Source organism: Beta vulgaris, chromosome 7 (assembly GCF_026745355.1).
Source record: "Beta vulgaris subsp. vulgaris cultivar EL10 chromosome 7, EL10.2, whole genome shotgun sequence".
NCBI classification, from domain to species: domain Eukaryota; kingdom Viridiplantae; phylum Streptophyta; class Magnoliopsida; order Caryophyllales; family Amaranthaceae; genus Beta; species Beta vulgaris.
In genome coordinates this window covers 56,325,252-56,349,010 of record NC_079208.1, presented here as the reverse complement: position 1 = coordinate 56,349,010, position 23,759 = coordinate 56,325,252, and the positions used below count along the sequence as shown (strand labels likewise).

At 35.7% G+C, this 23,759-nt stretch overlaps 4 protein-coding genes across 5 annotated transcripts; 2 read left to right on the top strand and 2 right to left on the bottom strand.

The window, feature by feature from the left end:
* The first annotated feature begins 130 nt into the window (after window positions 1-130).
* LOC104899949 (phosphoinositide phospholipase C 2) lies at window positions 131-4,921 on the top strand. The gene is given in 9 exon segments (XM_057396225.1): window positions 131-781; window positions 1,289-1,488; window positions 1,855-2,014; window positions 2,482-2,691; window positions 3,094-3,284; window positions 3,361-3,478; window positions 3,589-3,729; window positions 3,804-3,890; window positions 4,496-4,921. Coding segments are annotated over 9 exon segments (1,770 nt in total). The 5' UTR covers window positions 131-424; the 3' UTR covers window positions 4,802-4,921.
* A 500-nt stretch (window positions 4,922-5,421) lies between these two features.
* LOC104899948 (phosphoinositide phospholipase C 2) lies at window positions 5,422-8,905 on the top strand. The gene is made up of 9 exons (XM_010687241.4): window positions 5,422-5,882; window positions 6,131-6,327; window positions 6,583-6,718; window positions 6,810-7,028; window positions 7,103-7,308; window positions 7,499-7,616; window positions 7,743-7,895; window positions 8,230-8,316; window positions 8,417-8,905. The coding sequence occupies exons 1-9, from the start codon at window positions 5,577-5,579 to the stop codon at window positions 8,714-8,716; spliced, it is 1,722 nt and encodes a 573-aa protein (XP_010685543.2). The 5' UTR covers window positions 5,422-5,576; the 3' UTR covers window positions 8,717-8,905.
* On the bottom strand, window positions 8,418-13,361 carry LOC104899947 (putative serine/threonine-protein kinase-like protein CCR3). Its single transcript, XM_010687239.4, has one exon. It carries the CDS (start codon window positions 12,643-12,645, stop codon window positions 10,099-10,101), a length of 2,547 nt encoding a protein of 848 aa, XP_010685541.1. The 5' UTR covers window positions 12,646-13,361; the 3' UTR covers window positions 8,418-10,098.
* A 148-nt stretch (window positions 13,362-13,509) lies between these two features.
* On the bottom strand, window positions 13,510-16,998 carry LOC104899946 (uncharacterized). 2 transcript variants are annotated; one of them, XM_010687238.4, is made up of 6 exons: window positions 16,821-16,998; window positions 16,564-16,681; window positions 15,055-15,362; window positions 14,449-14,544; window positions 13,981-14,040; window positions 13,510-13,894 (listed from the first exon to the last, which is right to left on the bottom strand). In XM_010687238.4, exons 2-6 carry the CDS (start codon window positions 16,670-16,672, stop codon window positions 13,688-13,690), a joined length of 780 nt encoding a protein of 259 aa, XP_010685540.1. In that variant the 5' UTR covers window positions 16,673-16,681; window positions 16,821-16,998; the 3' UTR covers window positions 13,510-13,687. The 2 variants fall into 2 exon arrangements, with proteins under 2 accessions (XP_010685540.1, XP_010685539.1); XM_010687237.4 differs by having other exon boundaries at window positions 15,055-15,365; window positions 16,821-16,997.
* Between the last annotated feature and the right edge of the window lie 6,761 nt (window positions 16,999-23,759).

Here is a 23,759-nt window from a genome sequence, read left to right as displayed (position 1 = left end):
AAATTAGATTATGGAGTTTGAAAACTTTACAAATTTTGACCATAATATTTCACGAGCATACAAAGATTATATAGGTACACACTACACAATCAGTCATTTAAGATTTTGTTAATTTCATCTTTTGAGATATGTAGAGAGTAATATATAATCAGTTATATTATATTATTGGTTAGATTGTGTGTTACAAATATGAAAATCAAAATGTTACCACTTTTCAGAAAAGCTGCGGAAGTATGTTTCATATGTTAAGAAAAATGACGATCAAGAATGAGGGATACCTTGAGTATATATTATTCTGGCTTTGTCAAGAAGCAACACCAAAGCACAATAATTAATCTACCAACAAGTAATCTTTTCACCTCCTTTATATACCACATTTACACCATATGAAAAAATAAACACCAATCTGATAAACAAAATAAAAATGGAAGGGATAAAAAGATTTCTTACAACAAAAGGTGACCACCAAAAAAGATCTAACCAGGCATTTTGGTTTTGTTTTTGTTTCCGGCGTATGTTCAAACTGAAAATGGCGGAACCCCCACAAGATATCGTCGACTTGTTCAACGATTACTCTGATAATGGAGTGATGACAATTGAAAATTTGTGCGAGTTTTTGAAAGATTTTCAAGGAGAAAATAATGATACTACCTTTGAAAGTGCTCAAGCCATATTTGATAGTCTTAAACATCTTCATGTGTTCCAAAGGAGGGGTCTTCATCTTGATGCTTTCTTCAAATATTTGTTTGGGGACCTAAATCCTCCTCTTGCTCCTCTTGGGGTATAGTTTATTACAATCTTTCGTACTTTCTCTGTTATGAAACAAGTGGAACACTTTTTTTTTTTTATGTGAAGTATTTCAGCTATTTCAGAACGAAGAAATTATTAATATCATTTAAGTTTATGCACGATTTTTATTGAGAGGTTGGTTATTGTGTTGATATTTCTGTTTGATGGAATATTGTATTGATACTTAAAACTAACATATAATATTGCATTTAAAGTGTTGGTGTTTTAAATGACATATAATATGATGGACAAAAGTTGGTTTAGTGATCATATTATAATGATCATAGTATATGTACAATAAAGGGAGTACTACATGCTAAAGGACTATATGAAGTGCATAGTTGATGATGCATTATTTGCTTTGTTCAATGTGATTTAAGTTCACTAGTGATATGCAATTGTATTGAATTCAATACATAAGTATTTGTCACAGATTACATTATCTTCAATAAGTTTATTAATTCATAAGTTTTTTGTTTTCTACATTTGGCTATACCAGGTGCATCATAACATGAAAGAGCCTCTAGCTCACTACTTCTTGTACACAGGCCACAATTCCTACTTAACCGGGAATCAGCTCAGCAGCCCGAGCAGCGTCGAGCCGATAATTATGGCCTTAAGAAGTGGTGTTAAGGTCATTGAGCTAGATTTATGGACCAGCAAGAAAAGCAAACATGATATCGCAGTTTGCCATGGAGGGTATGCTATTGTAAATTGTAATTCACATTCATATGAAGTACTAACCTTCGTTTCTAAGTAAGTGCAACAGTTTGATTTTCGTACTTGCCAACGCACAATTTTGATCATTAATATCTCTAATTATGTATTTTTAAAAGTTATTAAAAGTTGGTATGATGAAAATAATCCTTGAAACAAATCCAATAACATTTTGTAATAATTATTTTTGCTTTTATATATTAGTAAAAAAACATGGTCAAAGTGAAGTGTGTGAATAAACAAAAGTCAAAGTGTCGCACTTAAAAAGAAACGGAGAAAGTATATATATCTAACCAATGTGGTAAATTTGTGTGATTATCAATATGATTAAGATTTTTAGACTTACAGGACTATGACTTCTCCTGTGGATCTCATTGAATGTTTGGAAGCAATCAAGGAAAACGCTTTCTACGCTTCGGATTTTCCTGTCATAATAACATTTGAAGATCACTTGGATGCTGTGCTTCAGGCTAAAGTGGCTCAGGAGAGTTACTGAAAAAAGAATACTGTCCCCTCTCTTCTTTTTCTTTCGTGTTGAAAAACTCCCTCCGTTTCTTAAAGTTCTTCTAGCTTGCATTTCAAAAAGCCAAAGTTCGTATACATGGACTCAGGGGCGGATGTACATTGTATTAAGTGGGTCGTTGACCCGACTAAAATCCGGAATTTCGGAAATTTTCCTTACATAATTTGTGATATTTGGAAATTCTCTTATAAAATTGATTATTTGAACCCATTAAAACACACTAATTTTATTTCGATCCCACTTAATACATATTACGGAGCTACCACTACATGGACTATATGGTAACTGTGCAATTTCGAAATCTAAATAATATAGTGTTAAACATGTTAATGACGAAAGTTGTGCATTCTAGATTTTGCAAATTTCAAATGAATAAAGCTGAAGAAAACGGATGGAGTACATTATTTAAATCTATAATTGGAATAATCATACCATTTTTTCCCTTGATTCAGATGGTCAGTGAAACATTTGGGGATATGCTATACCCTGGAGTGGAATTTCTTGAATTCCCTTCACCTGAAGAATTGAAGGGAAAGATTCTGATATCAACCAAGCCACCAAAAGAACCACTTGGTAGTTTCACGGAACAAGAAAATCAAGAACTGAAGATTGAGGAGCTCACTGATAGATCAGGAAATGAAGAACTCGATATAAATATTCAGGTTCTTTCTTTACCCCATCTCGATCTCCCATGTGGCACGTCACATGTTCAAATAATGGTGCGACATTATGAGTAACTCCGTTAAAAATTATATCATTAACCCCTCTTAAGACGGTCAAAGGACCAACTATCAGCTTAAGCTTTTGGTTGAGTTGGTCTTTTAATATGGTATCGGAGCCAGCGTGACATAAAGGTTCAAATCTCATCCATCCCAACTCCAACCATCAGCTTAAGCTTTTGGTTGAGTTGGTCCTTTGACAAAGACTTCATTAGTAACTCACGTTTTACCATCAACTAATGCAGGGGCGGGTAGCCATAAGAAATAATTTGTGTTTCTTTATGTCTTACTATTATTACTTCCAAATGATAAACAATCTGAAGATTTGCAATAAAACACTAGCAGAAGAGTGAGGAGGAAGATGAGGAGGAGGCTGCAGTTATAGAGTATAGGCATTTGATTGCCATTCATGCTTCGAAGTGGAAAAGTGGATTGGAGAGCTTGTTAAAAGACAATTCTAAAAGAGTTGCTCGGTTGAGTATGAGCGAGGAGAAGCTGCAAAATGTTGTAAAAGCTTATGCAACAGATATCGTCAGGTTAGTGAGTTCATGACTCGTTTGGTAGTTGGTAATAAATGATGGTAATAGTAACGAAAATGATATGATCCCCTAGGTTTACGCAGAAGAACCTACTAAGGATATATCCGAAAGGCACACGCATATTATCTTCAAATTTCAATCCTCTAATCGGGTGGACACACGGAGCTCAAATGGTAGCATTTAACATGCAGGTTTGACATGGAAATCAAGCATTCTTATTGAAGTATTTCTTGGAAGATTATTATTGATTGAAGATGTTTTCCGTCCAACCAAATAGAGTACTATCATGTGGTTTCGACAGGGTCATGGAAAGTACTTGTGGATCATGCAAGGGATGTTTAGAGCCAATGGTGGTTGTGGTTATGTAAAGAAGCCAGATATCTTGTTAAGTAACGAGGCATTTGATCCCAGCCTAAGAAGACCAGTCAAGAAAACTTTGAAGGTCTTAATCTAAGTTTCTTATCTTGTAAAACTAGGATTATTACAATACTTATTTATCTTAATCTCATTGTACAGGTAAAGTTGTACATGGGTGATGGATGGCATTTGCAATTTCGTCGAACGCATTTTGATCCTTTTTCTCCACCAGATTTCTTTACTAAGGTCAGCTGATCTAGTTGTTAGTATGTTTTAGCAACCTCCAAGATCTATTTACACAAGACCGGTTCACACAATCCAAACTGAGATTTGGGTCAGGATCGTTTCAGATCCGGACCCAACCTGCCCCATCATGCTCTACCTAGTGTGTGGGTCTTGGGTCGAGCTTTAAACTCACCCAAACGGCGGGTTCAACCCCACCCAATCCCAAACCAAATCAGCCTGGTTACTTTTGGAGCCACATATTTTACTGAACTGACCTGGTTTCTAACCTGCATTGCTGCATAGGCACATAACTCAGTATGTTTCCTGTGTCTGTTTTTCCTAAACAGTGCAGCCTGGTCCAACCAATAGCCACCTCTATTCGGAGGTACCTGAAGTTCGATAGCGAGTAGAGAAAAGAGTTCTTGTGGCATCTCATTTAGTTATGACTTATGATGAATTGATCATGTTCATGTTTGTGGTGGTATATGATTTAAGGCAGTACCTAAGTGACTCTAGTGTGAGGTAGAGTTTAGTACCTTACGGAGGATTAATTTCCCGTCACTCTTTCCTTTAGTCAGACATACACTGCCAATATGCACTTAACAGAGTTGTTCTTCTCTGTGCAGGTTGAAATTTGGGGAGTTCCTGCTGACATCAAGAAGGCAACGACAGCAATTATCGAGGATCAGTGGGTTCCCATATGGAACAAGGAGTTCGAGTTTCCATTGACAGTTCCTGAACTTGCCCTGTTAAGAATTGAAGTTTGTGAATTCGACGTAGACAGAAGGCATGGCTTTGGAGGCCAGACTTGCTTACCAATCTCAGAATTAAGAAGTGGCATCCGAGCTATTCCATTGTATAGCAAGAAAGGAGAGATATATGAACATGTCAAACTTCTTACACGATTTCAGATCTTATCAGAAGTTAACTGACTGTAACATCTTTATGAGTACTACAGTTTATTGTTATAGATGCTGTGTCCTGTGTGTGTTGCAGCCAGTATGAATTTCTGATACACCAACAATTTAGTAATAATAATACCCATGTAGAAATTGGCTGACTTAACATTATCGAGTAGGATGAGTTCATATTAGAAAATGGTTGGCAATAATTCAGTTTCCAGGGCCTGTTCGAAAGAGAATTAATCTAGTTCTTGTTGGTCGTGAATATCTCTTATTTCGACAAATTGCGAGCGTGATGCCTCTTGTGTTATTTTAGGTTGATCATACAAAAGAGCGCGCATATGTTATGAAAATAACATACAAACGGAAGCATGTTGCACATCATACTCCCGAGTGTAGATGTAAAAAAACGCCAATGGCGAAGTTTCTCTTATCCACTTATAAGTTATAACACATACAAAATCCTTTCTGTTCTTTTTTGTAGTTTGAGAGGAAACGTGAAGATTGATAATGATATATAATGTCAGAAAGAAGTGGAAACTAATAAGAGAACTTATTCTCGCTTTGTCAAAAGGCAAAATTCCACAAGAGAGATACTGCAATAGTAATAGTATTATACATCTAAAGAGCTTTAAAGTTCTTTTAGAATATCAGCAACAAATCTTCTCTTACATTTTTCCTTTTTCTAATGTAAAGCAACTAATCACTTTAAATCCTTCTATACATGAACAAAGGCTTAATACAGTGAAATACCCACCGTAGAATCAAAGAACAAAATAAAAAAATATACAGGCAAAACGAAAAAATGTCGAAACAGGCGTACAAGTTCTGGTGCTGTCCTCGGCGTATGTTCAAGCTTAAAATGGCAGTGCCTCCAGAGGATATTGTAAACTTGTTCAACGAGTATTCTGACAATGGAGTGATGAACATCGAAGGACTTCATAGATTTTTGGTAGAATTTCAAGGAGAAAATAAGGCTACACTTGATCATGCTCAAGCTATATTCAATAGTCTTACACATCACCATGTTTTTCATAGGAGAGGCCTTCACCTTGATGCCTTCTTCAGATATCTTTTTGGAGAGTTAAATCCTCCTCTAGCACATATTGGGGTAATACTTTCATCTTTGCAAATCATCTTAATGATGGATTTGATGGTTCTTTTTATCTGTTTTGTTTCCTGCTCTTTTTCTTTCTTACTGGAATCAACTTATAAACTGAGAAATAATTTTGAACTGCTTATCTCAAATGACTAAATTACCAACTGTATGGATGAAATATTGTGTCATGATCATTGAAATTCGTTGGCACAGTAGTGTTGATTAGTTTTGAATTTCTGAGCATCTTGTAAAATTTTCAGGTGCATCATGATATGAAATCCCCACTGGCTCACTATTTCCTGTACACAGGCCACAATTCCTACTTGACGGGGAATCAGCTCAGCAGCGCGAGCAGCATTGAGCCGATCACCAAGGCTTTAAAGAACGGTGTCAGGGTCATCGAGTTAGACTTGTGGCCCAACTCGAAAAAGAACGATGTGGATGTTTACCATGGAGGGTATGCCACTTTATAAAAACTCATTTTTCAGATTTAGAAGTCATACTTTTCATCAGCTTATATGTAAAGCTATGTTACTCAGACTCCTATAGGTAATAACACTACATTTTTGTATAAAATCATAGATATTTTTCTGAAATGACCAAGTCAGACATTTGGACACGTACCAATGTCCGGCACAAGTAAAGCAGTGTTATTTAGAAGTCGTATACTTTAAGTCTTTAACAAGTTAGTCATAATGTCATATACTCACAGGACAATGACTTCTCCTGTGAAACTTATAAAGTGTTTGGAAGCAATCAAGGAGAACGCTTTCTGTGCTTCAGAATACCCTGTCATTATTACATTTGAAGATCACTTGGACTCATTTCTTCAGGCTAAAGTTGCCCAGGAAAGTTTGCCAATTTAGCTAACAGGTTTTTAAAATTGTAATCATAAGATCTATGTTTCTTAAAAACTGACCTTTTCTTTCTCTAATTCAGATGGTCACTACAACATTTGGAAACATGCTCTTTCCAGGCATGGATTTTGCAGAATTCCCTTCACCGGAATCTTTGAAGCGAAAGATTCTAATATCAACCAAACCACCCAAAGAATCCCATGACAGGCTGAAGGAAGAAGAATCTAATGAACAAAAGGTTAAAGATTCTAGTGATTTTTCAGAACCAACATTGAGAGATAAAGAATATGCACATATTGAGGTTAGAATTTGCTTTTAGAATGATCGTTCGAGGCTTAAAGTTGTCTTAAATGTTTATGAGAACTGCTTTTACAGCAAAATGGTATGGAAGAAGAAGAAGAAGAGGAGGAAGAAGAAGCTGTTATTCCTGAATATAGAAACTTAATTTCCATTCATGCTGTGAAGAGAAAAGGTGGGTTAGAAAACTTGCTCAAGGGCGAGACAAAAAGAGTTGCGCGTCTGAGTCTGGTAGAGCAGAAGCTGGAAAATGCTGTAAGGACTAGTGCAAGTGATATCATCCGGTTAGTATTAAGAAACTTGATCATGAGTATCCGAATTCAATTCACAACTAATATAAGTTCAGATAAGGACTACCTGAGCTTAATTATAAGAACTACTCGAGTTTAATCACAGCTAAAAATAAGCTCAGAAGAGGGATCTTCAAGTACAAATGACGAAGGCTTACAGTATAGCACTTTTGTTTTGCTTCAGATTCACTCAGAAGAACCTGCTTAGGGTATACCCAAAGGGTACGCGAATTTTCTCTTCAAATTACGATCCTTTCATTGGTTGGGCACACGGAGCTCAGATGGTTGCGTTAAATATGCAGGTTCACATCTCTAAAATTCTGTCATTATAATCTTCTGCTGCTCCAAATAAATGTATTTGGCATGCAGGATGAATACTACAGATCAGAACACTGTCTGACATTCGTATCTGTCTGTTTACTCCCAAGGGATACGGGAAGTACCTATGGATTATGCAAGGAATGTTTAGAGCAAACGGGGGATGTGGCTATGTGAAAAAGCCAGATTTCCTCCTGAACCTCGAACCAAATAACGAGGTTTTCAATCCTGGAATAAGAGGGCAAGTCAAGAAAACCTTAAAGGTATTAATCCCTGCATAAGGTTCAGTTAGCGATCTAACTCCCAAATACTATCATTAATTACAATTGGTTGTAGTATCCCCTAATACAGTCAAATCACTAAGGTAGTATGTATTTTGATGAACATTTAACTTTGTATAACTTTATCAAACTTATTTTCAATATGCTTCCTTTGTAACTTCTACTGACTTTCGCTTAACTAGTAGTGGTTTAACTGAGTTAGACAATCTGATACACTAAATTTGCTTGTTAACTAAGTAGTACTAAGTAAGAAAAACATCAGCTTTTTCCCAAGTATATGATGGAGTGTTTTCATCTCTATAATCTAAATGAACAGGTAAAGATATACATGGGGGAAGGATGGCATTTGGAATTCCATCACACACATTTCAACCCATTTTCGCCACCAGATTTTTTCACCAAGGTCAGCTGATACACCTCCATTCAGATATTTTAGCACTCAAGACAAGAAGCAATGCATTTACCTAAGCTAATATTTTGTTGTCTTTCCTATATCGATGTAGCTTCATATATTGGGAGTCCCAGCTGATAAAAAGAAGGTGAAGACGATTGCTGTTGGAGATCAGTGGGTCCCACACTGGAACGAGGAGTTCGAGTTCCAGATAACAGAACCTGAACTCGCCCTCTTGAGAATTGAAGTTCGTGATTACAGCATGAGTCGAAGGCATGACTTTGGCGGCCAAACTTGCTTGCCTGTGTCAGAGCTTCGGAGTGGCATCCGAGCAATTCCGTTATATAATAAGAAAGGAGAGAAATACAAGTATGTTAAACTTCTTATGTGGTTTCAAATTACTGAAAAATAACTTACTCTAGCCTTGTGCCTTACAGTCACAGATCTGCAAGACTGCTTATGGTCTTTCAGCTTGACTGACAGCATCATTTGCTGATTTTCTGATCTTGTGTACCAACATCAGGTGTATCTAAGAGGAAGCATTTTCTATGAAATCTTCAAAAGAGGATAATTAATAAAAGTTTGGTTAATGATTATTCAACTAATTGTTGGACATTATCTTCATATAATTCTAATTAGTACTACCATAGTCCTATATCTTAATACTTGATTTCATTTAGTTTGCTTAAACAGTGCTTTCCTAGATGTTTTAAATAAGAGGTATAGTAGTACATATTACTGCTCCACATCTTTGCCAACAAATATAATTTTCAAAGTAAGGAGGTCAGCTTGTCAATATGAATCTTAGCTTTATGATTGGCTTCCCCTCTAAGAAGCAATGCTCATGCTTTCCTCTAACTTCTGAGACTTGTTTCAGGAAATCCCTAGGCCAAAAATTCTCTGGTTACATTCTCAGTATACTAATTTCTAATACTTGCAATGTTTCTCATTTTATGAAGTTCTCTATTACTTGCAACGTTGACATTTTATTTTCTCTTTTCCTCTCTCCTAGCATATTGGGGTTTTTCTTTTAATCTCTCTCTATCTCCCTCCTCTCCTTGGTACTCGTGCACATTTCAACGTTGCGAGTACTAAAAAGCGGAGAAAACATTAAAAGACATATTGTATGTTGTATAAGGAACTTATAAATTAGTCATACTTATATTGATAAGTTTAATATGATACTTTGTAGGACTAGAATATCATCCCAATAAAAAAATTAGCCATGTTTCGGTACATAGTATTTTATAGGACTCATCCCCATAAAAAATCGTTAAAAGGAATATAGTGGCATATACTAATTTGGGATGTCCTAAAAGAATTTCGCATTTGCTTAGAAGTCTAGAAATACTCTTTTAATTTGAGTGGTGGAGAGAGAACGAAAAAATTGTTGTACATCAAAAAAAATTAAGTCATTTCATGATATTCGAGGGGGTGACTTAATCAGTTTGTACAACTTTGTTTTTTTCTCTTTGGCGTGTAGAGAGCCACAAAGGACAGAAATAAGATTCAATCCCAAATCTTAGTTATCACCACAAGATAATTTACCAACTAAACTAAGTACCAACTTGTTGAGATTGTCAGAAAAGATACAAACATCTCACACTCATGCAAATGTTACCTTCAATAATCAAATTCTACCAACATATCTTCATTTACACTAATTAAATAGTAGGCTAAGAAGGGGAAGCACTAAAACAAACGAAGAAAAAAAGGTGAAAGAAAAACAAAATCAACCAAAAGTGGTAGAAATTAGAGAAACAACTCCAAGCAATATTTGCTGAGGCATTCAATTCAACTAAAATGAATGAAGTCGGGAGAAAAAGTACCAGAGTTGCCTTTACAAAGAGTTAAGGCCTTCTCCAAGTTGGAAACTACATCAGACATCGTTGGCCTCTCTTTCCCTTCCAAATTCACGCACATCATTGCGGTGTAAGCCAACAGCTCAATGGCCTCAGACTCGTTCATCACCGGCATCTCTGCCCGCTTATCTAACACCCTCCACACTTCCCCAGCCACGATGAAGGGGCCCGTGTACTCCACCACCCCTGTGGGGCCCCTTTGTTCGCCTTCCTTAAATAAAGCCTTCTTTCCCGTTAAAAGCTCCAATAAAACCACCCCAAAACCATACACATCGCTCTTGGTTGTCAAAACTTTTAGAACATAGTACTCTGGATCGATGTACCCTACTGTCCCAACTGCTTTGATTGACATGCTCCCTTCCTTATTCTCGGGACCCTTCATAGACAAGCCAAAGTCAGAAACTCTTCCAACCCAATTTGCATCCAAAAGGATGTTTGAACTCTTGATATCTCGATGAATTATAGGTGGCACCGCATAATTGTGAAGGTACTCAATCCCTCTTGCAGCATCTAAAGCAATCTTGATTCTCATCTTCCAAGAATTCAATGGGCTAGTGCTACTACTATGCGGCGTGTTCTTGCTATGCAAGTGATCATGGAGCGCCCCATTACTCATATACTCATAAACCAAAAGCCTTTCATTTTTCTCTTCACAAAACCCAACTAGACCCACCAAATGCTTGTGGTGAACACGAGACAAGAACATCAATTCTGACTCGAAAGCGTTTCCTCTATCCTTTTGGGTGCAAATTTCTTCCCTCTTAATGGCCACTTCACAACCATTAGGAAGTTTCCCTTTATACACGGTCCCAAAACTCCCTCTCCCAATCTTGTTCTCTAAGGAAAAATTTTTCGTAGCAGCAGCAAGCTCAGTTAGGGTGAAGACCGCAGACTTCTCCACGTGCTTTGATGAATAATCCCAGCTCCTCGTACGCCCAAAGGTCGTAGAACTAAACTGTGTGATTGACGATGATCTTGACTGAGGTGCACTTGAAGCATTACTTGCTATAAAAGCTGAATCACCAGCATCGTTACTCGCAATAGAAGCAAGTACCTTGTGATTCATATCATTTTGGAACTTCCCACCTCTTGAGGATTTTGATCTACAAAGGGTATAGATAAAAAAACCAAGAGCAAGTATTCCAGAAATGATACCAATAAAACCAAATACCTCATATGCCCAGAGAGGCCGGTGCTTTTCATCCTGGTCATATGGTAATGATGCAATCGGAAATGATGGTGAAATTGCCATTGGTGATGGAGCAGGCTGAGCCGAAACTTCTGGTGAAACTAAATTATTCCTTCTAGGCCAGCTTGATGAAAGTGGAAGCTCAATTACACATGATCTACATATATGCATATCCTCACCACTACAGAGTGCTTCTGAACCCGGAAATACACCGCAAAGTAGACATGATCCTTGAACACATTTTCCAGGAATCATACTTGGCAATGGAAGTGATGTATTAACAGACCAACCTGGACCCCAACAATGGAGGGTAAAATCACCAACTTTTAAACCACAGGAAAAATCCACACCAGCAACAATGGATTGAAATGAGAGTGTCTCAATTTTCTGATCAATTATAGCTGATGTATTTCCTCCATTGCCCCAGCAGATGACCGAGCCATTGCTCCGTTGCAAAGCACAGGAATAAGTCCCACCAGAAGCAAGCTCGGAAAAATGAAATGGTACGCTATCAAAAGGGATATCAAGTTGGCCTGAATCATTATCCCCTTTACAGATTAATACCCCTGACATAGAAATCCCACAAACATGAGATTTCCCAGCAACTAAGCTTAACATTGCTAGATTACCAAACTCTCTCTCAATAAAGTCTCCAATCCCACTTCTACCCCAACACAATACATTCCTCTCATCCTTCACTATCCCACAGGAAAACCCTTCACCTGATGTAATAACAAGGAATTCAGTTTCTCCTTCAGGTGGCAAAGTTGGGGAAAGGAGAGAGAATTTTCCTTCTCTTAGCCAACACCGAACATTCCATGTTCTGGCCTGCACTGCACATACTTGATCATCTCCAACTGCTAGATCAGTCAAAGGGAAACGGGTACTATGGTAAATTCTCTTGCCACGGAAAGAACTGGTGTTGGAAAACCTTGTGTCCCAGCAAAAGAGGTCGGACCCTCCAGAAGCTATACCACAGAAAAAGTCTTTCCCGCCAGAAACAGCTTCATACGAGATGTTTGGCAAGACCGAAAATGTTTTCCCCTGCTGATAACATTGGATCCCCTGGGAAGATTTCCCAGCGAGTATGCCACACACAACGGTGCTAGAACCATAGATTACAGCTATAGTAGAAGAGGAGCCAAGGCCGCTGACTTTGGTAGAAAAAAGAAGGAAAAGAAGACCCATATAACAAGAAAAGACAGACACCATCCGAGAGAAGAAGACATAGCAGAAAGCTTTCTTCCTCATGGAGAAAATGAATATCAAGTAAAAATAGATTGTAGGCATGGAAGAAAGTAAGAGAAGAACGATCGAACAAGGAACATAGAGAATGAAAGAGATGAATGTAGACCCATTGAAAGAATAGCAAAAAAAAAAAGCTAGGTTGAAATCTTGAATCGATTTAAACTAATGAACTGGATTAGCAACTATCAGAATTGTCCAAAAATATTCAGGTAAATATGACAAATTAAAGAAGTGGATGTTACAGAGAGGCAGAGTTTATAGTGGCCTGCACGAATAACAATATGAAATATAATAGAAGACCATGTCGTGAGCAAATATGGCCTTGGTTTTCTAGTTTTAAAATAAAAAGGCCAAACAAGAAGCTAACTTGGGAACATTACAGACAGCTACTAAATTCTCTCTCTCTAATCATGCTTTGACTAGTAGTAGATTACCAATTATTTTCCAATGGAGAAATTATTTCCCAGCACAACGCACGCATGGATTATGGAGTCCACACTTTTTTTTCTCCCAAAAATACCTATTATACTCAACAGTATTTGGTAAGGAAAGAAACTATTTAATACCTAATACCTATATATGCCAAACTCTAAAATAATCCTTACGCATGGACCCAAGAGTTCACGCTCAATGCAACTATGCAAGGCCTATCATCCCTCTTTGGCAACAACTCGAGAGTCAAGAATAATGCATCGACGAAGGCCGAAAAGCATTTACGTGAGAAAGAAAGTGAAAGCTACAAATATAAATTCAAACAAATAATAAAACCTAGAACCTAAATAATAAGACCAGCAATAAGCAGCCTAAAGTAAAAATGGAAGAGTAGATTTAATTGAAAGATGACAGAATTCAATGAAGAACATATTAGTACAGCGCAAAGTTATAACTTTGTGTAACAAGAGTGCATTCATTGACAATCAATTTCAGGTTATCTTCATTATTTAAACATGTAACAAAAAATTTCTACAGAAGGATCTCGAACCACAAGTGACGATGCAAGTAATCCATACAGAAAGAATCAAAAGCAAAACAAGTATTGATGCATCACTATTGGCCATATAAAGCATCATCCCTTACTAGGAAGCTAGACAGTTTGGGAGATAGGATCCTGAACATCATCATCAACTCGGTTCCTGTACCCGTCTGACTGGAAATCCTCATCACGATCTTCCATCGTTATACCAAATGCAAATTGTTTTGTCCCCATCGTGGTGAAAGGCAACAATCCAAAAGCTCGGGCTGTCTTGATCTCCCTAGCAACTTTCCTTTGGGCTTTAGCACTAATTCCAGTCTTCATGGTAGACAAAGGTACTCATGATCAGAATTCAAGTTCCAGATGGAAAAATTAATTTAGCCAATATAGGGACAATATTGTACCTTGCTCCTCTTATTGAGTATTCCAGCATCTGTCAGAAAGTTAGCAAGGAATCTCACATTCTGCACCATGTAGTCAAATTATGTTTCAGAGACTTAGTCCACCAGTTCCATTATCAATCTTATTACACAATGTTTGGATAGCAATGGTGGAGAGAAAGGCAAGGGAGGGAAGGAGAGAGATGGGGGAGGTACGAGTGAGCTAGCTTACTCCTACCAAATTTTTCCAACAATGGAAGGATTTTGTTAATTAAGGGAGGAGGGGAAATGGATCCTTCCAATTCCCTTCCCTTCCCCCATGTCGTATCCAAACAAGAGAAAATATTTCTCTCCCTTTCCTTCTCTTCATTTCCCTCCAAATTCCCCAATCCAAATATGATTTGTAGAAGGTTTCACCAGCAAGAGAGATAATTTTCACTCGCAACAAACAATTTGAAATAAATAAATAAATAAAGATAATTAGATACATACCCGGAAATCTGCTCTCTTGAGAACCTCCTCTGTAGTTACTTGAAACTCGCCTCGTTTGCTAGGCTTCCAAACTCCTGGTTTTCTAAGATCTAGATCCTGCAACAGTGAAATAATTTAACAGTTGAAATTTCCAAAGATAAAAGGCACAAAGACCAAGATTGTCTCCATCAGGAAATCAAACTCGCTATGAGGAGAAACATGGTGAGTGTAAGACTCAGCATTTCATCAAATAACAATATGCTCTACCCCAAGATGAAGTTTCACGAATCCATGTATGAGAGTGTCAAGTATCTAAAACAGGTTAGCAAGGTGACATGAAGAGCTTAAGTAACATAGTACCAAGGACATTATTAGCTCCTTGACAATCCCAGTTTCACAGCTGGTAAGTGTAACCAAATGTCACAGCAGAGATGCAGGAACAATCCTTAGAAAAATAAATGAGCGAGGCTGCGAGAAGATCTTAAAATAAATAGAACTGCATAACACATTATTCTAGAGATACATATCAGAGATCAAAGAATGATTCTAGTATCAACAAGCAGAAGCTGGCTTAACACCTTAGCGGCAATATTACAAGTCCAATATCTCAAGTCTTCTGCCACATACCTCAGGGGTATACGTCATACCACTCTTGAAGTTCATGTCTGTTCTATAGGTATAATCTTCTTGCATAACCTCATTTGGGTTCAGCTCAAAGTACTTAGCTGCCTCCTTCAATTTCCATTCCATCCCATCCGTCAATGTACTGAAAGGATCATCATATCCTAACTGGCCCGGTCCATACTGAGCCTTCTTCAAATTGTCAAACCTTCGGAACAAAGTATTGGAACTATCATCAGAGAAATTGCCAAATATGCGACTTGAGAAGTCATCAGCAGACTCAGATAAATTGGCATTCTTGTTCTCGTCATGACCTACTGAAAAGAAGCATTACAAAAAGGTGGACAAGTTTTCTCATATGTAGTATTGCATACAGTTTCAATATAATAAGAGATATCAAACCGAAACTACAAACATCATCAAGGGTCTCACTTTGAGGTGGCATACAAACATCATCAACGGGAAAAATAGAATATTATACTTTTCCTTCACACGATTCCAAACTGCATTGTCCACACTCCCTGAACTCACCAAAGTGACTCTAAAACTTTAATGCACAATCTAGTTCCAATAAACTAATACTATCTCAATATCCAGCTGTTTCTTAGTCCATGCCAAACTACTACTCCCTCTCATAATATAGTGCTTGATTCCATTTTATGGTAAATAAAATCTGATAGGAAAGTAAAAACTTTCTATTAAGTTAAACAAATGTTGTATGGAAAAAGGTGATTTTAGGGGAGAGAATGGATAATAATTGGTGAAAGAGCATTAATGTAACCCTTGGGTTAAATAAACAAAACAAAAAACTAATTTCAAGAAGCAAATAAATGATAATGACACAGTTTTTTCCAGGCAAATCACTAAAAGAATATGGAATTAAATATAGAACCAAGCACTATATTCTGGGACACCCAAAATGAAAACAAAGCACTATATCATGGGACGGAGGGAGTGTGATCTAAACTCATTCCATGCTGTGATTCCCCATAATACCCACCAAAATTTCGACTTCCCACGGAAAAAGGTGATTTTAGGGAAGAGAAGATAACAATTGGTGAAAGAGCATCAATGTAACCCTTGGATTAAATAAACAAAACAAAAAACTAATTTCAAGAAGCAAATAAATGATAATGACACAGTTTTTTCTAGGCAAATCACTCAAAGAATATGGAATTAAATATAGAACCAAGCACTATATTCTAGGACACCCAAAATGAAAACAAAGCACTATATCATGGGACGGAGGGAGTATGATCTAAACTCATTCCATGCTGTGATTCCCCATAATACCCACCAAAATTTCAACTTCCCACGTAAAATTTCAGACAAATTAGGGTATTAAACTCAGCACACAATGTTTCTTCAAAGGAAGATTACTAGTTAAAAACATTCACAGGGTCAAAAGGAAAACATTTTCTACCACAATACTACCTCCGTTCTTTTTCTATTGCAACAATACAGTAAATTATACAAATTTTCAACATGAAATTGGAAAAAAAATAATAAGTTTACCAGAATTTAAGTTGGTGGAGAAGTTCCTGACAAAAATGGACCGATCCAATTGATGATGATGATAGAATACATTACTCGCAGACCTTATTGCTACCCGATAAAGCTTCATTTTTAGCTCCTGAAGAAAAAACAGATACTAAACAAAATTAAACTATACATACTTCCTCCATTCTTTTTTAAATTAAACGTAGAGTCTTGGCACGGGGATTTAGAATAAGAGAGATCGTTCCCGGAGAAAAAAGATGAGTAGAGGTTACCGTGCGACGAGTAGAGATTCCGGTGAGACAAGCGGTGGTTCTGGTGCGGCGAACGGTGGTTCTGGTGCGGCGGTGCAAGATCTAAAACCTTAGGAGCGACGGAGGAAGAGAGAGAGAGGGGTTTAAGGGGAAAAAGAACCCGAATGTTGTTATACATGTAACATGTGGGCTATTTTTTCTAGTTTAGGCTTCATTCTTTTCGGGGAAGTAGGATTTGGGCCTTGGAGTACAATATGAAATATCCGAAATGATGTCTTGGCTTAGAGGTGGACATGAGTTGGGCAAGCACGTGGGCCGGCACGGTTTGGGCTCAATCCGGCCCGTTGTCCGCTATGTGGGATTGTCACGGTCAAAAGAATTACTTCAGGCCTGCACCGGCACGAACCGCTTAGATGGTACGTGGGCTTCTTTTCTTTGTTTTTTAACCTAAAATTGGCCAAAATTCAAAAAAAAAAAACAGCATAAAACACGAACCAGGCCAGCGGGAGGCGCGGGCCATGGGTCTGGGCGGACCGTGGACAAAATTTGGAGATTTCAAGCTCGGTCCGCCACTCACAGGCTCTGACCCGACCCGGCCCATCATTTCCCAAAGCCCGCGGACCGAGCCTGTGAACAAGCATGTCCCATGCCCAGGTCTATTTTGGACTAATGGTTAAGATTGAGGTGTTGTCAGTTGTGAACGATAGGTTACAGGTTCAAATCTCTCTTCTCCAAGTGGTTAAGATTTATTGTAAAGATAATAATATAAAATCGATAAGATCATTTCAAAAATAGGAAATAAAATAAGTGGGTAAATTAATAAATGACAATCTAAAAAAAGCGGATAAAATAACAAAAGGTTGAAGACAGTAGTAAAATAATTATATTAGTATTTTTTTTTAGTGATGTCTTCGTGTTCTTGGATTTTGAACATTTAAGTAAGTACTTTGTTTATATTTGTGTGCTAATATTGTGATAGCTTTGTATTCTTAGAATTTTTTAAAACATGTAGTTTGGTAATTATAAACATAAACTCCCAGAATAAGGATCTTGAATTATATTCGCATACTAAAGTTTTTTTTTCTTATTGTGAGTATACTGAAATTTTTTGTTTAACGTACTAGTTAACGAAATATGCTTAAAAGTTTTACCCATATATTCTTATTCATTGTTAATGTATGTATTTCTACTTTTACGTCAAAAATTTTAGCCAAACAAATCATGGACCAAACACATAAGAGCTTGCTTGAATGCGTGCGTAAGATACTATCACACAAATAGAGACTAAAGTTAAAACTATAGCCTTGTCCAGTCACACTAAATATCGCTTTGATGAAGAAAGAGGATATTAAAGCACATACTTTTTATATAAGAACCCTTTAAATTCATTGTACGGAAAGTTATGTATAGAATTATGGTCTCGGATCTAATATAATTTTTGAAAATCACCAAATAATAAGAAAGAATTTATTTTTGAAGTCAATAATAGATATGGTTGTGATATGTCAATACCATTGAAAGAAAAGCAACCATTTTTTGCATCAAAAATGTGTAAAAGTGGAAATACTAAGGGGAACTTTGCTGACTTAGTGGAGAGGAAAAAGGAGCACAAAAATACTTATTTGAGGAATTCTGAGTTGGTTATTCTAACAAAAAGTAAAGTATTTGATCTTAAAGCTTCTAAGTTGTGATCAATAACTTTCAACTTGAAAATTAGAATCCCTTTATTTCTTCTTTTCCTGTTTCCTGTCCTTAGAGAACTGCAAACGGAAATCTGGCTGAGATTTGTTTTTGTTTCATGTGTGAATGTTGCCTTTAAAGTAAACCAAGATAATTGATAAGGATGTATAAGCATCTAATAAACCTTATATAATCTTATGTCGATTATCTTTAGTTGGTAAAGTATCAAACTGATATTGATGACGTGAAATCGCATTTTCTCCATATCTTTTTAGGAACGGAGAATATACGTAATGCATTATAATGAAGATAGAAAATGAAGAATCCTAATACTCGTGAATCATGACGTAAATTAAATACTGTTCATACTATATTTTTTTGTTTTTTTTTTGTTTTTTCTAGACACTTTATAACTATATGTAAACTAATTAATTATAAAAACATAATCTAGATAATATTTGAAAGAAAACACATACCAAATGCTAAAATCACATAAGCACAAAAGTTATAAAATTACTAAAGTATCATTAACTAGGAACTTTCATGTTTTCCTCATTAGTCGTTATTACTGCTAGATCTTCTTTTTTTTTGTGTTTGGGCCGAATATATTAGTGAGCCCTAATCTATGGCAAACCCTCCTAATCCTCTGTGCTCAAAAAGCCACTCAGGCTAAAAGACCTGGTCTGGCCCAGATCTCGCTCTAGCCTGACAAGGTGTCATTCACACATTCCAACGCATATAAATAGGGAACGGATCCCCATTTATTGAGGTAATGAATTCTAAACAAACCACTCCATATTAATCATTGAAAATTAATTGACTTGATCGTCAAATGGGCGATCCCGGATACACCCGGGGTAGTCTAACTCTTTTTTTGCAGGGCTCACTTCATTCCTCCAGTGGCTGGTCACCCTCATCAACCATCAACCTTAATTCGATTCATCTCCCATCTTACAAGTTTTTACCTCAAACACTTTGGTCTTTTCTTTTTGTATAATTGTTAGTTATTTTCTACATCTCTTCAATCCCAAAGAAAAAGATCTCAAAGACAAGTTGTTAGTGTTTTGTTTGGAAAAGGACAGGACTTAGCAAAAAAATGTGTGATAAAAGATACTGTATTGATGAAGTTAGTGGAAGATTGAATATATGCTTGAACAAGGAATATATATCAAAGATTAGCAAATGGTAATATGTCACGCTATCATTCTAAAGGTGTTTTGGCACTCCACAAAGGTCACAATTGATACCCCATTAGGCCATTATTTGCCATTGACATCTTATCTTCTCACATTCAAAGTCGTCCAAAATGAGTTTGTTTTTCTTGGCTAATTGTCATTTTAACTGTTTTACAAATTTTCATCTTGATGAAAAAGTATATATGCATGTCACAACAAAAGAATATTTTTCAAAAGTAGAATAATTTCACCGTACCAAAGAAAGACATGTATATGGTTGAAATAGAGCAATTTTTGACATATTGATATCATAAATCATACTAGTATTGTGAAATTTGTATTTATGATTCCTTCCAAAAAAAAAAAAAATTGTCGCATTACCTAGTGTACAATCATGAAAAATTTGACGTGATTTTATTCAATAGAAAATTATAACTCTATCTGATCTCTCTTTATCATATTTTATTGATAAGTCTAACTCTATCTCTCTTTATCATATTTTATTGATAAGTCTATTTTCATCGATCATGTTGAGTGGAGTATCTTAGCAAGATTTAGTATTAATTTACTCTTGTTTTAGGAAATGAAGCATCATTTTTCAAACATTTCACATTGAAATAATATAAGTTGCTACACCCGGCCCATTATATGTTTATTGATCAATTGAAAGTATTTTCTTATTACTTAGGTATTGTAATTTTATTTAGTTCATCACTCTTAGAAAATTGTTTTATTTAATTTTACCACTAATGAAGTTATATGGCATGGAGCTTTCTTAAGTGATGTATTAGGAGTATCATACTTAGTCAAAGCATGAATAAATAATAATTTTGAACGATAACTTTTAGAGAATATATATGAAGACCTCATTTCAAAAGGTCAAATATTTATATAATAGCATTATTTAATTATTTTTTATTTTATATTTTTTTCTGAGAACAAAGAAATTATATATCTTATATAGTTATACGGTACGATTTATAAATAGTTTTTTTTTTCTTCTTTTATTAAATCAAATTACAATAGTCGTAGTGTGCTCGAAAATACCTTGACAAGTTCAAATTTAAGAAAATGATTTTTTGTATTTCAATCCAATAGAATTAGGATATACTCCCTCCATCTTTTATTAGTTTACCCCTTTTGACTTTTGACACTATTCACATACATGACTTTGACTATCTCTTGTAATTTGTATTTAAGGAAAAATATAGTCATGTGAGATCTTGTTGGATTCGTCTCAATGTATATTATCCAAATATCAACTTTTTTTTAATTTTTGCTTATCAAAAATTAGAGATATTAAGGTTCAAATTAGTATCTCGACAAATGTGCCCCAAAGAAAGGGGTAAACTAATAAGAGACGGAGGGAGTAATACTTATACATAGATGCATTGTGAGAGCATGCCCAATTATGATGATTTACCATCCTCATGGCATTCTCTCTCCTTTAAGAGGAGCTCCCTATGAATGAGGGAGAGTTCACAAGGATCCTCATTTCATGAGGATGGAGGGGAGAAGGTGGAGGTGGAGGAGGAGGATTATTTGTGTCGCTCAGCTTTGTGCCAAACGATTGGTCATGTGGATTCTTTTTCTTTCAATTATGAATACACATTAGTTGTGGGTCTATATGGATAAAAAATCTGATTTTAATTTGTTGTGAGGTATGTTTGTGATTGGAAATAGTGAGTAATGAAGATCCTCACATATGGGAAAAAAAATGTTAGAAAATCCTTAAGGAAAGAGGATCTAAGTAAGAGATAGAAAGATAAAGTAAGGTGCAAGGAGGAGAGGAGAGAAAAGCACCATGAGCATGACTAAATCTTTATGGTTGTGCTTGCTCTAATGCATGAATTGATTATGTTACCAATTGTTCACGTTGTTGATAATCGATATATTAGATTTAGGTTATTCTTTATTGTTTCACTTTTTTTAGAAATAAAAACAAAAATTTAAGAAACTGAAAAACTTTATTATACCCCTTATCTCATATACTTTTACATCCATAAAACCAAAGAATGAAAATTAAGAGTGATAACAAACGGACCTTTAATAAACTTTTCTCTTGTTAAACAAATGACTTTTAACCAACCATTTTAACTGGTCAATGACTTTAAGCTAAAGTTGAGTTAACCATTATTTACATGTTGGAGTAATAGCTAATAACTAAAAATTAACTTCATTAAATATCTTCTTATAAACTAGACATTACAAATACCGTAAATTGTCAAATTAGTCAACCGAACAGCCAACAGTAAACGTTTACATTACAATACTTTCAAAAACATTACCATCAACCATGAGTGGTGTAATATGCACTATTCCAATTAATGTTGCCTCATAGTAGCTTTTTAACATCTGATTTCCCTTCCTAAACACAATTTCCACAATTTGGAAAGGGCAAAATACCCTAAAGTACAGTAATGTTCCAAAATCCACTAACACATAGAAGAGCCATGATCTTACAAAAGATAATTTCTCAAATTCTCCTTATAGAAGGCTAAAGATCGTGTAGTATTCTCTTTATAGTAACCCAAAAAAGGCAAAGGCAAAGGCAAAGGCTAAGATTGGTCTATTTTCTCCTTTGGTCTGCCAACTAAAGAGCAAATTAAACAGTTTCCTCTTTTATGACCAAATATAGTGAAATTAACGGCTATTGTAAAATTCCAAATTAACCAATAAAAAATGAACCTATAATATTTTTTTAAAAAAAAATTATATAAAAAGTTGCTAACTTTTTGTAGAAAGTGAGGTTCATTCATAAATCATAAGCCATTATCAAAAACAGGTACACCCTACACCAATTAAAGCCTTTGAATTTGATGGTGGGCAGACAAAACATAAATAAAAATCTCTTCCTCTATACTCCATTCGATCTTTATTAATTTACCCTATTTTTTTTTTGAATGTCCCTCATTAGTTTACTTACTTCCTCCGTTTCTTTTTACTCGCTACACTTTCCATTATGGAAAGTTTCACATTACTTGCTACACTTCTTTTTTGGGCAATAAATTCTCTCTATCTCTCTCCTCCCACATGGGTCCCTTTTCTTTTTACTCTCTACCTCTCTTTTCTCCAAAAATTGCCTGGAAGTCCGTGAAATGAGAAGTGTAGCGAGTAAAAAGAAACGGATGAATTATTTATTTTGTTTCTATTTTTGAAATGAGACCACTAACTTTTCATCGCATATACATTCAATTATAATATAAAATAATAATTTCTCTTTCTTTCTATATCCACAATATTATTTCTCCTAAAATTATGCGCAACAGAAACGGGTAAACTAATAAAGACCGAAAAGAATAGTAAATCCTACTAGTAATAATACTACTAATTAAAAACGTTTGTGGAATAACTGTAGATGACGCAGATTACTAGCGCGTGTGGAATTTGTCTTCCTCTTCTTGTTGATGGCACCGTGGATATCGTGACTGGTTTATAAAGATCTTGAAAATCTCTTAATTCTGCCTACGGATTTATGATTGAGAATGACACTTTGTTTTTTGATGTGATTGTCTTACCCCACGCGCTCATGTTCTATGTCTCTCCTCTAGGGTAGATTATTAGATGCACTAGGGAGTTTTCTAACTTGTTGTGATTTGTGGGTTGTGTTCTAAGATAAATTAGAACTAAATTAAGTTAAATGACAATTAAGTACTTCATATGACGACAAATTTATGAATTAATTTGAATATCGATCTCTTGTAGGTGGGTTGGAGAGACGTGATGCGTGACGCCGAGGCAAATGTGTGTGAAGGTTTTTGACGCAACTTGCGTTCAATGATTTGATTATTTACGATGTCTTTAAGGTTAAGTTAATGTAATGTTTTGTTTTTGAGGTTGCGAAAGTACAAAACAAAATAAGGGTAAGGGAGTAGGTTTTAGATATTATTCTCTTTAGACAAAACTTTTATTAATTTAAGGTAATGCGATAATCAAAAGTTATATTTATCAAAGTATCAATATTCACGTGATCAGACTTGAAATGTCTTATATAATTAATGTAGTCAGATAGAGATATGATATCTATAAAGTTTGAAGTGAAGAGATTGCTACTTGCTAGATGGAAATTAAACAATAATAGTACTCCTCCAAAATAACAAAAAAA